The 15,425-nt window shown below is 39.8% G+C and overlaps 1 protein-coding gene across 1 annotated transcript in view; it reads right to left on the bottom strand.

The window, feature by feature from the left end:
- The window catches only part of LOC113623723 (neurexin-1-beta), a 706,008-nt gene that overhangs the window by 548,177 nt on the left and 142,406 nt on the right, over nucleotides 1–15,425 (bottom strand). The window contains exon 10 of the mRNA XM_027113158.1: nucleotides 2,129–2,302. Within this exon, the coding sequence (XP_026968959.1) occupies nucleotides 2,129–2,302 (174 nt within the window). The remainder of the gene's footprint in view (nucleotides 1–2,128; nucleotides 2,303–15,425) is intronic.

Here is a 15,425-nt window from a genome sequence, read left to right as displayed (position 1 = left end):
AAAAATACGTGTATCTCATCAATTACACCTCTGACAGGTACATCTGAGATTATTCCTAGGAACCACAGAGGACAGAAATAATCATACATTAAAAATTGTTAACCTTGACGTTGGAATGAAAAAAATCAGGGAAGTGTCAAGGCAGAAAGGCAGGAGCATGGCAACATTCTAAAAATAAAGGAAAAGGGAGTAAAAGAGGGTGAGAATTATTAAAGCTCAGATATTAAAGCAAACTAGATAAGGTAAGGAAGGAGCCAATGTCATAATCTACTGAATGATTTCAGATGTTCAAACCAGAGTTTAAAATTACCCAAGAAGATGTACAATCACCTCAACCAAATTGCTTATTAGGTTATGATGGAAAATAACACCAAATTTTATTTCTGTAAATACACTTTCTCAGTACATTTCTTATTAGTTTTCCCTTCCACTCACCCACTCACATTATGTGCCAGTGGTGGGAGGTCATGTGTGTGGGTTTGGTTTTCTATCTTGTGAGTGTTTAGCTGTGAATGTGTCTGTCTGCTCCCACCATTTCTTGTAGGTGAGAATTTACCGAGCAACTTGTAGAAAGGCCTATTTTTTTTTTTTTTTTTTTTGCGATACGCGGACCTCTCACTGTTGTGGCCTCTCCCGTTGCGGAGCACAGGCTAGGGAGGCGCAGGCTCAGCGTCCATGGCTCACGGGCCCAGCCGCTCCGCGGCATGTGGGATCCTCCCGGTCCGGGGCACGAACCCGCGTCCCCTGCATTGGCAGGCGGACTCTCAACCACTGTGCCACCAGGGAAGCCCGAAAGGCCTATGTTTGAAAAATGTTTTCAGAAGATTTTGTAGTACCTTTAAAAAAAACAAAAAAAACCCCCATATATTCTCACTTATTAGATCACCTCCAAGAATCAAAGTTATGTCCCACATTTTTGTCTCCATCCACTAGAGAGAATTTATTCACTTAACAATTTTGTTTCCTTTGCCAAATTGGTAAAAGGAGAAAACACATAGTTTCCCTTTGTTTCACAAAAGGACATTTATACCAAAATTTGAAACAAAGTAAATAAATACAGCAAAACATTAAAAATGAACTCAACAAAGATTTCCATTAAATAATCTTATCCTCTGGCGTGATTAAAACACAATTTGAATTTCACCTGACTTTTCAGGGAAACATATGTTACAGAGAGAAAAAAATGTATTTCCAAATAAAGAATTTATATGTACTTAGGTAATTGCTAAATCTAATAGCATTATTTTGGCTGAGAAGACATGATTCATAATCTCCTGGGAGACAGGAATTCACATCTTTCTTCGCTTCCCCCATATGAAATTTCCTTATGAATCTAAAATTTTCAAAATGGCCCAAACTGTATTCAACATTAAAAGAGAAGCAGCAACACATTCACAGCTACAAAATTCAGGATAATGTGATTAAATTGCATTTATGGAGGGAGAATTGGCTCAAATAACCTGAGGTGTTGAAGTGAAAATTATCTAAAATGAAAGTAGCAATCAAAAAGTACTCCTACAGATCTTAGTCTGATAGAGAACACGAAAGTACAGAAAGATACTTGAGCACAGTTCTGAAGTATGGAATATTAGCTTTGGGTAATAGAAGAAACCAATTTTTGCTAAAACAAACTGATAATATATGGGAGACACTCTTGCTGCCAGGTAGAAACAAACCAAACCGTGATTTGAGAATGGGTACCTGAATGTTATTCTCTTGTTGTATCCTATTGAATGGAGATGTCAAAAAGCAGGCTCAAATTGATTAACGTTTGCTGGAGTAAATATGTTTTTCTAGTCCAAGTGGAGTATCTATTTAATGCTATAACGAAAGCACTGCAGAAGTGATTAGCACACTAATTAGGTGAACTAAAGAATGCAAAGAAGCAGAATATAACAAGATCCATAGCTCCCATTTTATATCAGGCATCAGTCTAGGTTTGCAAACAGTCCAGAAAATTTAAGATTTATGGGATGAAAAGTTTAAAACACGAATAAGGACTTTTAAGCCGTAACTGGGGGTTTGGTCAATTGTCAGAAATGAAAATTTTGCCTGCCAGAGAATTCTGCTGTTCTCATTTATAGGTGGAATTAGAATTATTTTGAGTGTGATAACAAAGATCTAGTACCTTCACAGCCTCTCTCAATCTGTCCATTGCAGAAAAGAGCATCTGAGATGAGGTCTGGAAGCCGTCCATTTAGATCAACTGATGCCAGGCAGCCTTGAAAGCCCTCCTTGGCATGGACGAGTTTCGGCAAGGATTTATATGTTTCCTTGGCCACTCCTCCTATATACAAGTCACCTGTGGGAAGACAAAAATTTTGGTCACAAAAGTAACTTAACATTGACTTTAAACAACAGTAGAACACACAAAAAATAGGTTTATTTTTCATTAAATTAATTTTAAAAAGTAAATTTATGACTATATATTTTCTTAAAAGTACAAAACAGGGGAAGATGGTGGAAGAGTAAGACACGGAGATCACCTTCCTCCCCACATATACACCAGAAATACATCTAAACGTGGAACAACTCCTACAGAAAACCTGCTAAACGCTGGCAGAAGACCTCAGGCCTCCCAAAAGGCAAGAAACCCCCCACGTACCTGGGGTAGGGCAAAAGAAAAAACAGAGACAAAAGAATAGGGACAGGACCTGCACCAGTGGGAGGGAGCTGTGAAGGAGGAAAGCTTTCCACACACTAGAAGCCCCTTCGCGGATGGAGACGGCGGGTGGCGGAGGGGGAAGCTTCGAAGCCACGGAGGAGAGCGCAGCAACAGGGGTGCGGAGGGCAAAGCGCAGACATTCCCGCACAGAAGTTCAGTGCCGACCAGCACTCACCAGCCCGAGAGGCTTGTCTGCTCACCCGCCGAGGCGGGCGGGGCTGGGAGCTGAGGCTTGGGCCTCGGTCGCAGCTCCGGAAGAGGACTGGGGTTGGTGGCGTGAACACAGCCTGAAGGGGGTTAGTGCGCCACGCCTAGCCGGGAGGGAATCCGGGGAAAAGTCTGGAGCTGCCGAAGAGGCAAGAGACTTTTTCTTCCCTCTTTGTTCCTGGTGCGCGAGGAGAGGGGATTAAGAGCGCCGCTTAAAGGAGCTCCAGAGACGGGCGCGAGCCGCGGCTAAAAGCGCGGACCCCAGAGACGGGCAGGAGACGCTAAGGCTGCTGCTGCCGCCACCAAGAAGCCTGTGTGCGAGCACAGGTCACTATCCACACCCCCATTCCGGGGAGCCTATGCGGCCTTCCACTGCCAGGGTCCCATGATCCAGGGACAACTTCCCCGGGAGAACGCACGGCGCGCCTCAGACTGGTGCAACGTCACGCCGGCCTCTGCCGCCGCAGGCCCGCCCCACACTCCTTGCCCCTCCCTTTCCCCCCGGCCTGAGTGAGCCAGAGCCCGCGAGTCAGCGGTTCCTTTAACACCGTCCTGTCTGAGCGAAGAACAGACGCCCTCCGGCGACCTACACACAGAGGCGGGGCCAAATCCAAAGCTGAGCCCCTGGGAGTGTGAGAACAAAGAAGAGAAAGGGAAATCTCTCCCAGCAGCCTCAGAAGCAGCAGATTAAAGCTCCACAATCAACTTGATGTACCCTGCATCTGTGGAATACATGAATAGACAACGAATCATCCCAAATTGAGGAGGTGGACTTTGGGAGCAAGATTTATGATTTGTTCCCCTTTTCCTGTTTTTGTGAGTGTGTATGTGTGTGCTTCTGTGTGAGATTTTGTCTGTATAGCTTTGCTTCCACCATTTGTCCTAGGGTTCTATCCGTCCATTTTTTTGTTGTTATTTTAATTTTTTTTTCTCTTAATAATTATTTTTTATTCTAATAACTTTATATTTTATCTTTATTTTATTTTACTTTATCTCCTTTCTTTTTTCCTTCCTTCCCTCCTTCCTTCCTTCCTCCTTTCTTCCTTCCTTCCTTCCTTTCTTTCTTCTACTAATTCTTTCTTTCTACTTTTCCTCCCTTTTATTCTGAGCCGTGTGGATGAATGGCTCTTGGTGCTACAGCCAGGAGTCAGTGCTGTGCCTCTGAGGAGGGAGAGCCAACTTCAGGACACTTGTCCACAAGAGACCTCCCAGCTCCACATAATATCAAACGGCGAAAATCTCCCAGAGATCTCCATCTCAACACCAGCACCCAGCTTCACTCAACGACCAGCAAGCTACAGTGCTGGACATCCTATGCAAAACAACTAGCAAGAAGGAACACAACCCCACCCATTAGCAGAGAGGCTACCTAAAATCATAATAAGTCCACAGACACCCCAAAACACACCACCAGACGTGGACCTGCCCACCAGAAAGACAAGATCCAGCCTCATCCACCAGAACACAGGCACTAGTCCCCTCTACCAGGAAGCCTACACAACCCACTGAACCAACCTTAGCCACTGGGGAGAGACACCAAAAACAACGGGAACTACGAACCTGCAGCCTGCAAAAAGGAGACCCCAAACACAGTAAGATAAGCAAAATGAGAAGACAGAAAAACACACAGCAGATGAAGGAGCAAGATAAAAACCCACCAGACCTAACAAATGAAGAGGAAATAGGCAGTCTACCTGAAAAAAAATTCAGAATAATGATAATAAAAATGATCCAAAATCTTGGAAATATAATACACAAAATGCAAGAAACATTTAACAAGGACACAGAAGAACTAAAGATGAAACAAACAACGATGAACAACACAATAAATGAAATTAAAAATACTCTAGATGGGATCAATAGCACAATAACTGAGGCAGAAGAACAGATAAGTGACCTGGAAGATAAAATAGTGGAAATAACTACTGAAGAGCAGAATAAAGAAAAAAAAGAACTGAGAACAGTCTCAGAGAACTCTGGGACAACATCAAATGCACCAACATTTGAATTATAGGGGTTCCAGAAGAAGAAGAGAAAAAGAAAGGGACTGAGAAAATATTTGCAGAGATTATAGTTGAAAACTTCCCTAATATGGGAAAGGAAATAGTTAATCAAGTCCAGGAAGCACAGAGAGCGCCATACAGGATAAATCCAAGGAGAAATACGCCAAGACACATATTAATCAAACTGTCAAAAATTAAATACAAAGAAAATATATTAAAAGCAGCAAGGGGAAAACAACAAATAACACACAAGAGAATCACCATAAGGTTAACAGCGGATCTTTCAGCAGAAACTCTGCAAACCAGAAGGGACTGGCAGGACATATTTAAAGTGATGAAGGAGAAAAACCTGCAACCAAAATTACTCTACTCAGCAAGGATCTCATTCACATTTGATGGAGAAATTAAAACCTTTAGACAAGCAAAAGCTGAGAGAGTTCAGCACCACAAAACCAGCTTTACAACAACTGCTAAAGGAACTTCTCTAGTCAAGAAACACAAGGGAAGGAAAAGACCTACAATAACGAACCCAAAACAATTTAGAAAATGGGAATAGGAACATACATATCGATAATTACCTTAAATGCAAATGGACTAAATGCTCCCACCAAAAGACACAGATTGGCTGAATGGATACAAAAACAAGACCCATATATTTGCTGTCTGCAAGAGACCCACTTCAGACCTAGAGACACATACAGACTGAAAGTGAGGAGATGAAAAAAGTTATTTCATGCAAATGGAAACCAAAAGAAAGCTGGAGTAGCAATTCTCATATCAGACAAAATAGACCTTAAAATAAAGACTATTAGAAGAGACAAAGAAGGACACTACATAATGATCAAGGAATCGATCCAAGAAGATGTAACAATTGCAAATATGTATGCACCCAACATAGGAGCACCTCAATACATAAGGCAAATACTAACAGCCATAAAAGGGGAAATCGACAGTAACATATTCATAGTAGGGGACTTTAACACCCCACTTTCACCAATGGACAGATCATCCAAAATGAAAATAAATAAGGAGACACAAGCTTTAAATGATACATTAAACAAGATGGACTCAATTGATATTTATAGGACATTCCATCCAAAAACAACAGAATACATATTTTTCCCAAGTGCTCATGGAACATTCTCCAGGATAGATCATACCTTGGGTCACATATCAAGCCTTCGTAAATTTAAGAAAATTGAAATTGTATCAAGTATCTTTTCCGACCAAAACGCTATGAGACTAGATATCAATTACAGGAAAAAATCTGTAAAAAATACAAACACATGGAGGCTAAACAATACACTACTTATAACGAAGTGATCACTGAAGAAATCAAAGAGGAAATAAAAAAATACCTAGAAACAAATGACAATGGAGACACGACGACCCAAAATCTATGGGATACAGCAAAAGCAGTTCTAAGAGGGAAGTTTATAGCAGTACAATCCTACGTTAAGAAACAGGAAACATCTCAAATAAACAACCTAACCTTGCACCTCAAGCAATTAGAGAAAGAAGAACAAAAAAACCCCAAAGTTAGCAGAAGGAAAGAAATCATAAAAATCATATCAGAAATAAATGAAAAAGAAAAGAGGAAACAATAGCAAAGATCAATAAAATTAAAAGCTGGTTTTTTGAGAAGATAAACAAAATTGATAAACTCTTAGTCAGACTCATCAAGAAAAAAAGGGAGAAGACTCAAATCAATAGAATTAGAAATGAAAAAGGAGAAGTAACAACTGACACTGCAGAAATACAAAAGATCATGAGAGATTACTACAAGCAACTCTATGCCAACAAAATGAACAACCTGGAAGAAATGGACAAATTATTAGAAATGCACAACCTGCCAAGACTGAATCAGGAAGAAATAGAAAATATGAACAGACCAATCACAAGCACTGAAATTGAAACTGTGATTAAAAATCTTCCAACAAACAAAAGCCCAGGACCAGATGGCTTCAAAGGCGAATTCTATCAAACATTTAGAGAAGAGCTAACACATATCCTTCTGAAACTCTTCAAAAATATAGCAGAGGGAGGAACACTCCCAAACTCATTCTACGAGGCCACCATCACCCTGATACCAAAACCAGACAAGGATGTCACAAAGAAAGAAAACTACAGGCCAATATCACTGATAAACATAGATGCAAAAATCCTCAACAAAATACTAGCAAACAGAATGCAACAGCACATTAAAAGGATCATACACCATGATCAAGTGGGGTTTATTCCAGGAATGCAAGGATTCTTCAATATACGCAAATCTATCAATGTGATAAACCATATTAACAAATTGAAGGAGAAAAACCATATGATCATCTCAATAGATGCAGAGAAAGCTTTCGACAAAATTCAACACCCATTTATGAAAAAAACCCTGCAGAAAGTAGGAATAGAGGGAACTTTCCTCAACATAATAAAGGCAATATATGACAAACCCACAGCCAACTTCGTCCTCAATGGTGAAAACCTGAAAGCATTTCCACTAAGATCAGGAACAAGACAAGGTTGCCCACTCTCACCATTCTTATTCAACATAGTTTTGGAAGTTTTAGCCACAGCGATCAGAGAAGAAAAGGAAATAAAAGGAATCCAAATCGGAAAAGAAGAAGTAAAGCTGTCATTGTTTGCAGATGACATGATAGTATACATAGAGAATCCTAAAGATGCTACCAGAAAACTACTAGAGCTAATCAATGAATGTGGTAAAGTAGCAGGATACAAAATTAATGCACAGAAATCTCTGGCATTCCTATACACTAATGATGAAAAATCTGAAAGTGAAATCAAGAAAACACTCCCATTTACCATTGCAACAAAAAGAATAAAATATCTAGGAATAAACCTACCTAAGGAGACAAAAGACCTGTATGCAGAAAATTATTAAGACACTGATGAAAGAAATTAAAGATGATACAAATAGATGGAGAGATATACCATGTTCTTGGATTGGAAGAATCAACATTGTGAAAATGACTCTACTACCTAAAGCAATCTACAGATTCAATGGAATCCCTATCAAACTACCACTGGCATTTTTCACAGAACTAGAACAAAAACTTTCACAATTTGTATGGAAACACAAAAGACCCCGAATAGCCAAAGCAATCTTGAGAACGAAAAATGGAGCTGGAGGAATCAGCCTTCCTGACTTCAGACTATACTACAAAGCTACAGTAATCAAGACAGTGTGGTACTGGCACAAAAACAGAAATATAGATCAATGGAACAGGATAGAAAGCCCAGAGATAAACCCACGCACATATGGTCACCTTATCTTTGATAAAGGAGGCAGGAATGTACAGTGGAGAAAGGACAGCCTCTTCAATAAGCAGTGCTGGGAAAACTGGACAGGTACATGTAAAAGTGTGAGATTAGATCACTCCCTAACACCATACACAAAAATAAGCTCAAAATGGATTAAAGACCGAAATGTAAGGCCAGAAACTATCAAACTCTTAGAGGAAAACATAGGCAGAACACTCTATGACATAAATCACAGCAAGATCCTTTTTGACCCACCTCCTAGAAAAATGGAAATAAAAACAAAAATAAACAAATGGGACCGAATGAAACTTCAAAGCTTTTGCACAGCAAAGGAAACCATAAACAAGACCAAAAGACAACCCTCAGAATGGGAGAAAATATTTGCAAATGAAGCAACTGACAAAGGATTAATCTCCAAAATTTACAAGCAGCTCATGCAGCTCAATAACAAAAAAAAAAAACAACCCAATCCAAAAATGGGCAGAAGACCTAAATAGACATTTCTCCAAAAAAGATATACAGACTGCCAACAAACACATGAAAGAATGCTCAACATCATTAATCATTAGAGAAATGCAAATCAAAACTACAATGAGATATCATCTCACACCAGTCAGAATGGCCATTATCAAAAAATCTAGAAACAATAAATGCTGGAGAGGGTGTGGAGAAAAGGGAACACTCTTGCACTGCTGGTGGGAATGTGAATTGGTTCAGCCACTATGGAGAACAGTATGGAGGTTCCTTAAAAAACTACAAATAGAACTACCATATGACCCAGCAATCCCACTACTGGGCATATACCCTGAGAAAACCATAATTCAAAAAGAGTCATGTACCAAAATGTTCATTGCAGCTCTAAGTACAATAGCCCGGAGATGGAAACAACCTAAGTGCCCATCATCTGATGAATGGATAAAGAAGATGTGCAATGGAATATTACTCAGCCATAAAAAGAAACGAAATTGAGCTATTTGTAATGAGGTGGATAGACCTAGAGTCTGTCATACAGAGTGAAGTCAGAAAGAGAAAGACAAATACCGTATGCTAACACATATATATGGAATTTAAGAAAAAAGAATGTCATGAAGAACCTAGGGGTAAGACAGGAATAAAGACACAGACCTACTGGAGAACGGACTTGAGGATATGGGGAGGGGGAAGGGTGAGCTGTGACAAAGCAAGAGAGAGGCATGAACACATATACACTACCAAACGTAAGGTAGATAGCTAGTTGGAAGCAGCCGCATAGCACAGGGATATCAGCTCGGTGCTCTGAGACAGCCTGGAGGGGTGGGATAGGGAGGGTGGGAGGGAGGGAGACGCAAGAGGGAAGAGATATGGGAACATATGTATATGTATAACTGATTAAGTTTGTTATAAAGCAGAAACTAACACACCATTGTAAAGCAATTATAGTCCAATAAAGATGTAAAAAAAAAAAGTACAAAACAATAGAGGTGTTTCAATAATACATCAGCACTGGAAGAAATTTCTAGAAGCTACTTCCACAGAGAACTTAAGTGAGTTCGATACAGTGTGGCCAAATGGAAGGAACATGTACCATGAAGTGGTCCCTGAATTATTGGGTTGGCCAAAAAGTTCGTTCACGTTTTTCCATAAGATGTTATGGAAGAATCCAAAAGAATTTTTTGGCCAACCCAATAAAATCCAAGTCAAGTTATTTACCGACTCTATGGCTTTGAGCTTTTTTTTTTTTTTTTTACTTTCTCTGATCATTAGTAATCTCATTTCTAAAACCTATTCCATAGTGTTGTGTGAGGATTAAATGAAATAAAATAATGGAAAGAATCTATCAGAATGAAAATATGTAGTAGATGTTAGCAGGTGTTATTATTATCAAATCTACATTCTGCTTAGAGAGTTCTAGGCCTTTCTGTGAACTAGAAGCTCAATGAATTCTAAATGTCTAATGTCTAAAATTGCCTTTTCTAGTATGCTTGAACCTAACTTATTCACTAACTCACTCCCATAGTAGACTATATATACATGAATATTCCATCCCTTTTCAAGTATTTCATCTTTTAGGTAAAGGCATACCACTCTGAATTCTTTATGGTGTTCTGGGATCTACTGACAAGTTATCAATTAATTTTTCCCAATTTTATTACAGTTTCTAGTGGGACACTTTGCTCTGCTTGTCATCTTCATGTCTCTACGTTTAAGATTTCCCAACTTTATGGACAACTACTTAAAAAAAAGACTGCGATCCAAGTTTGATTCTGTTTCTTTTCTATTAAAGATTATTCATCATATCTGTATAGCACTGAGTAGATGTAATTAACTGACTCTAGTAAACAATCAATGCAGAACGTAAGGAGGGTGACCCCAAATTTCCATAATATCCTACTCCTGTTTACAAGTCCTGGTAACATATTCTATTTAGCTACTTACTCCTCTGACTTTGCATTGTCATTTGGATTTTCGCTCTCACGTTAACCATTTTCTTTAACTTTCATGTTACCTGATACCTTCTCCCACTGTAACACAAAACTCCTGTATTCCTAATGTTCTCTGGGCCCCTTTGTATTGTTTTCATGGGACTTGGGAGGGAGGAGAACTGATACACATGCTGATGCTCACACTGTTTGTTAAATCACGAGTAATAAAGTGCTTGGTGTCTGACCCAGAAAGCTTGTGTCTTCTGCCACCATCCATAAAACAGTAATAGGCTAACCTGGTAAGTAGGGTAAAAATCAAGCAACACACAGAACACTCCTGATTGTACTGATAAGAAAACTGAGGTTGCTTAAAGTCATTTAGCCATAAAAACTGAGAACTGGGCTTCCTGGTGGCGCAGTGGTTGAGAGTCCGCCTGCCGATGCAGGGGACACAGGTTCGTGCCCCGGTCCGGGAAGATCCCACATGCCACAGAGCGGCTGGGCCCGTGAGCCATGGCCGCTGAGCCTCCGCGTCCGGAGCCTGTGCTCCGCAACGGGAGAGGCCACAACAGTGAGAGGCCCGCGTACCGCAAAAAAAGAAACAAAACAAAACAACAAAAAACAAAACTGAGAACTTAGGTCCCTGACCTACTAACTAGAGCTCTAAGTATTACACTAGGATGCCACTGATCCTGCATAGTTTGTACTGAAGGTACTGGATATGCCTACTTCCCTCACCTTTTAAATAAAAGGAAACATCTGTTGACTATTAACCATCATTCGTAATATTAAAGGAAAGCATGTTTTTGATCTGAAATAGGATACTATTTTTGAAACATTTGATTTTTCCCTTCCATATTTCCTTTCTCTCCTTAGTCTTTTCTCTCACTTAAATTTCAAGTGATTGTGTTTTATTTGCCTCAGAGACCAAAGATATAAAGTTATCTTTATGTATTTGATCCTTAAAATTCAAGACTCTTAGAGGAGTGAAACAGACAGAATATACAGGCAATTACATGAGAAGAGTAAAGCTTTCCTGCCCCTCATGTGGGCAAGCAGGAGAGAAAGTTGGAGGAGAAGAAGTTTGAATATAGTCGTTGCCCAGTAGAGGACATAGTGATCTGACTTGAGGCCTGAGCCCTGGTGGATGCCAAAACCTCATGTAGGTTGAGGAAAGTAATATTGATCTGTGTGCATTTCCTCAAGAGAACCCAGACGCAGCAGTGATATCCTTGAGAAGAAATAGATGCATAGTAGATTCAGACATGCTGGGAGCTTTCTTAGCCTGACAGAACTTTTCATATCCCCTTGTGGTGTGGCAGCAACAGAACAATTCCCAGAGCAGAACAGGAGCAAGCAGAAAAAACCTGGCCTGAGGAGGTCATGCACACAAGAAAGAAGATGCTGGGTAGCAATTCAGCAGGCACCTAAGCAATTAATATAGAATATTTGAGACCAACTCCTGTGCAATCTCTCTACCTCCCCAGATACTGGTACAATGGAAGCCCCCCACCCCCAAATCATCTAGACATAATCCCAAGGAAATAAGGGAACTGAAACTGCCTGAGATTACAGTTTCACTAACAAAGAATCAGACCTCAAAACAGAAACCAAGGTGAGTTATAGGAAAGTAGAGAAAGTGACCTTTCTTGCTCGTCTGAGATTGTGGGCTGAACTTTCTGCTATTACATATCAAATAGCAATGCAAGGAAGTGCTCCCTGCATTCATTTGCTGAACTAAATTTGTTAGGAAATGTCAGCTTTCCTCTGGGCCTAATGAATGTAGTATTAGAGAACAGTGGGAGTTGAATTAAGAATTCTCGTCCCTGCTTCGGGTTTTTCAGATGTAGAACTTAATACTCAAAGTTACGTATGGGATGCTATATATGTGACAACCAATCTTCCTCCTTCTGATTGTAACCTCCTGGAGGATAGAGATTGTGTCTGTGTCTTAGATTCTCCCACAGTGCCTAGTACTGGACTACAAGCACAGTAGGCAATCAATAAATATTGTCAGTCAACGGATGGATTGAAGTCACAGTAGATAAGAATCAGAAAAGAGAGAAGAATGGTAAGGCAGCACATAGGGAGAGAGCTAATCCTAAAATGCACTTACTTCCTTTCCCCATTTCCTGCTACTTCCTACTTTTTTTCCTATCAGCACACTTACTTGCCCAAATCAGTTTTTAAAGCTTATTGAGGAAATGTCGTAATCTTTCCCTTGTGTTGTTAAAGAGCAGAAAATATTGATTCAAGCCGTGCAGGATATAAGCCTCAGACGTACCAAGGTGGATGAGTTTGGCTTTATAAGCAAGGGACTCATTCTTATTTTCATTACTGAAGCTGCTGCACTTAGCACCACAACTTAATACCGTCTTTATAAACTCTTCATATAGCAGAGAGTGGTCTTAAGTCTCCCACAGGATTGCCATAGGAAGAGAACAAAGGAAACATTTAAGTGGCCTGAGCCCTGTGTAACATTAGCACTTCATCAAAGATGCACCTTCTCCTTTTCATCCGTGGGGTGATGGAAGGAAAATGACCCATTAGCACTAATGGGATCTTGCAGGCAAAACCCTGTGCATGGCAAGGAAGCTAGGCTTTTTAATGACCCAGTGTATGAACGAGAGCCAGGATGGACATCCAGTAACAGTCAGTTTCCTATGGACTTGAAGCCTTCCTTCAAGCTATGAGTGGTTGACTTTTATTCATATTATTTAAGTAGGCCATGTATGCAACTGACAAGGAAATGATGGAGCCGTGGCAGAAGAAGGTGCAAAGAACATGTACAGAGCCAGATAATCTCAAACATTTGGGGAGTGGGCTTTTAAAAAAAATATCAAGAAACCCTTATCTTTGTCACTAGTGTGGAGTGTGTGTGTGTGTGTGTGTGTGTGTGTGTGTGTAACAGCCCCCCTCTCAAGAATGTCATCTGTGGAATGATCTGAGATGGTATCACAAGTATCCATTTCCCAGCAGTTGGGCAGTAATGAGTAGGGAATAGCACACAAGCTTCTTAGTTATAATTGGCTACAAAAGAATGAGAAGTACAGGTTGTCCCCGTGTTTCTAGTGTAATTAGAGCGACAAGATGCCAAACGTACAAGTCTTATTTTCTTTGACTTACTTTAGATGCATTTGTGTACTTGAAGTGTGCCCTGCACTATACAATAAGCAGCTCGAGAGCTTTCTTTGACATACTCAGTTTGAATCCCAGCAGCATTGAATCTGGTAACATAAATAGAACAATCGCTTGATAAATATCTTCTATTTTGATATAAACAGACTGAGACACAAGAATTCTGTGAAGCCCGAGGGACTGGTTGTAAGGTTCAGGCTAAATGCGCCTTATAAAATCAGAGAAATAAAAGGATTTTATGGACATCAGTTGTAAGCTGAAGTATCATGAACGAGTTTAGACCAAAAGAAAGTATAGGATACATTACTTTGTAATGACATAAATGAAGGTGCCAAACATGGGGAACAGCACAAATGTACCAAGAAGACAAAATTAATACAGCATTCAAAAAAGAGCACAAAAGGCTGGGATGGGCTGGAAAAGAAGAATTATCAAAGGGGCCATGGTAAATAATGTTGGATAAAAAAAGTCAAAGGAAAGCCTTGAGTAACACGATAGAATTTGTGACTACTGTTATTATTATTTTTTTTAAAGGCAATGAGAAGTCCAAAAATAAAAGCCATGCAGGCTAGGAGATGAGGGAATTTGAAACAGTAATAATTAACAGTAATAATAATAATAATTAACAGTAATAATAAACAGTAATAATTTGGAGACAAGAGATGAAACTGCATTTAACATTAAACATGTGTAATTTGAGTAGGAGTGTCCTACAGGGATGATATGAACTGGGGGCTTAGGGATGCTGGGGCTGGAAGGCCTGGCTTGGGAGCCATCAACCAAAAGCAGAAAAATGAAGTGGTGTAGGAGGTTTTCTCTTCTCTTAAAACAGGGAGCATGAGGCAGTTAGAGCAAGGACTCTGAGCTCTACAGCAGCAGAATGCCAGCGTCAAGGTATAATTAGTTCTTTGACTCAGCTTTCCTGTTTATCCATATGTATTTTTTAGTGCCTCTTAAACATCTCAGTTTCATTTTAATTAAAAAGAGCATATATAAAAAGGACAACTGCTTTGTAGATTTGGATAGCTAAAACTCTAGGGAAACTTAAGGAGGCTCCCACAATCTCTTATAAGTGGCATTTGAAAAAAAAAAAAAAAAAAAAGGCTGGAGCAATACACACTGTCTGACTTTCCTACTGGCCAGACTGGAGAAAGTACAATTCTGGAGGCTCTGCTCAGAGGATTTGACTTTGGACAGCAAATTGGGAGACTTCGCTAGCATTCCTCTCAATTCTTGTTGTGATTGGCTGGTAGAAAAAGTACAATCAGGCTGGGCTAGTTTCTCAGAGTTATTCTGCAGGAAAGATGCCCTTCCTTACATCAGAGAACAATCAAAATCTGCCTCCGCCTCGATTTGTATCTTTATCTTTAATTTTAATCTTTTGTCACACATCCACAAATGAACATCGGCAGGTTGGATCTTGACCATATAAGTTAATGCAGGCTTTCTTTGGGAGGCAAATTAAATGTAATCCTCTTTTTATAACAGGTGTGCCCTGTTAGATAGAAGAAAAAAATCATCTCTAGTCCCTGGAGAACAAGCACAAACTTATTTACTTCATGTTTTTTCTGGGTAGAAAGCCAACGTTACTGTTTCCTGTGATTGCTTAAATAAGTGATGTTACATTACTAGAAGCAAAAGCATGGGAAATTGTCAATATTTCTCTAACACATTTGAACCTAAGAGTAGATAAATGAATACGTTCATAACAATGATCAGTTTGGATTGAACAAC

Source organism: Aethalodelphis obliquidens, unplaced genomic scaffold (assembly GCF_003676395.1).
Source record: "Aethalodelphis obliquidens isolate GAN/ISIS:26980383/991018 unplaced genomic scaffold, ASM367639v1 scaffold12, whole genome shotgun sequence".
Lineage (NCBI taxonomy): Eukaryota > Metazoa > Chordata > Mammalia > Artiodactyla > Delphinidae > Aethalodelphis > Aethalodelphis obliquidens.
The sequence above is the reverse complement of the archived record's forward strand: the minus strand, read 5'-3'. Positions and strand labels throughout refer to the sequence as shown.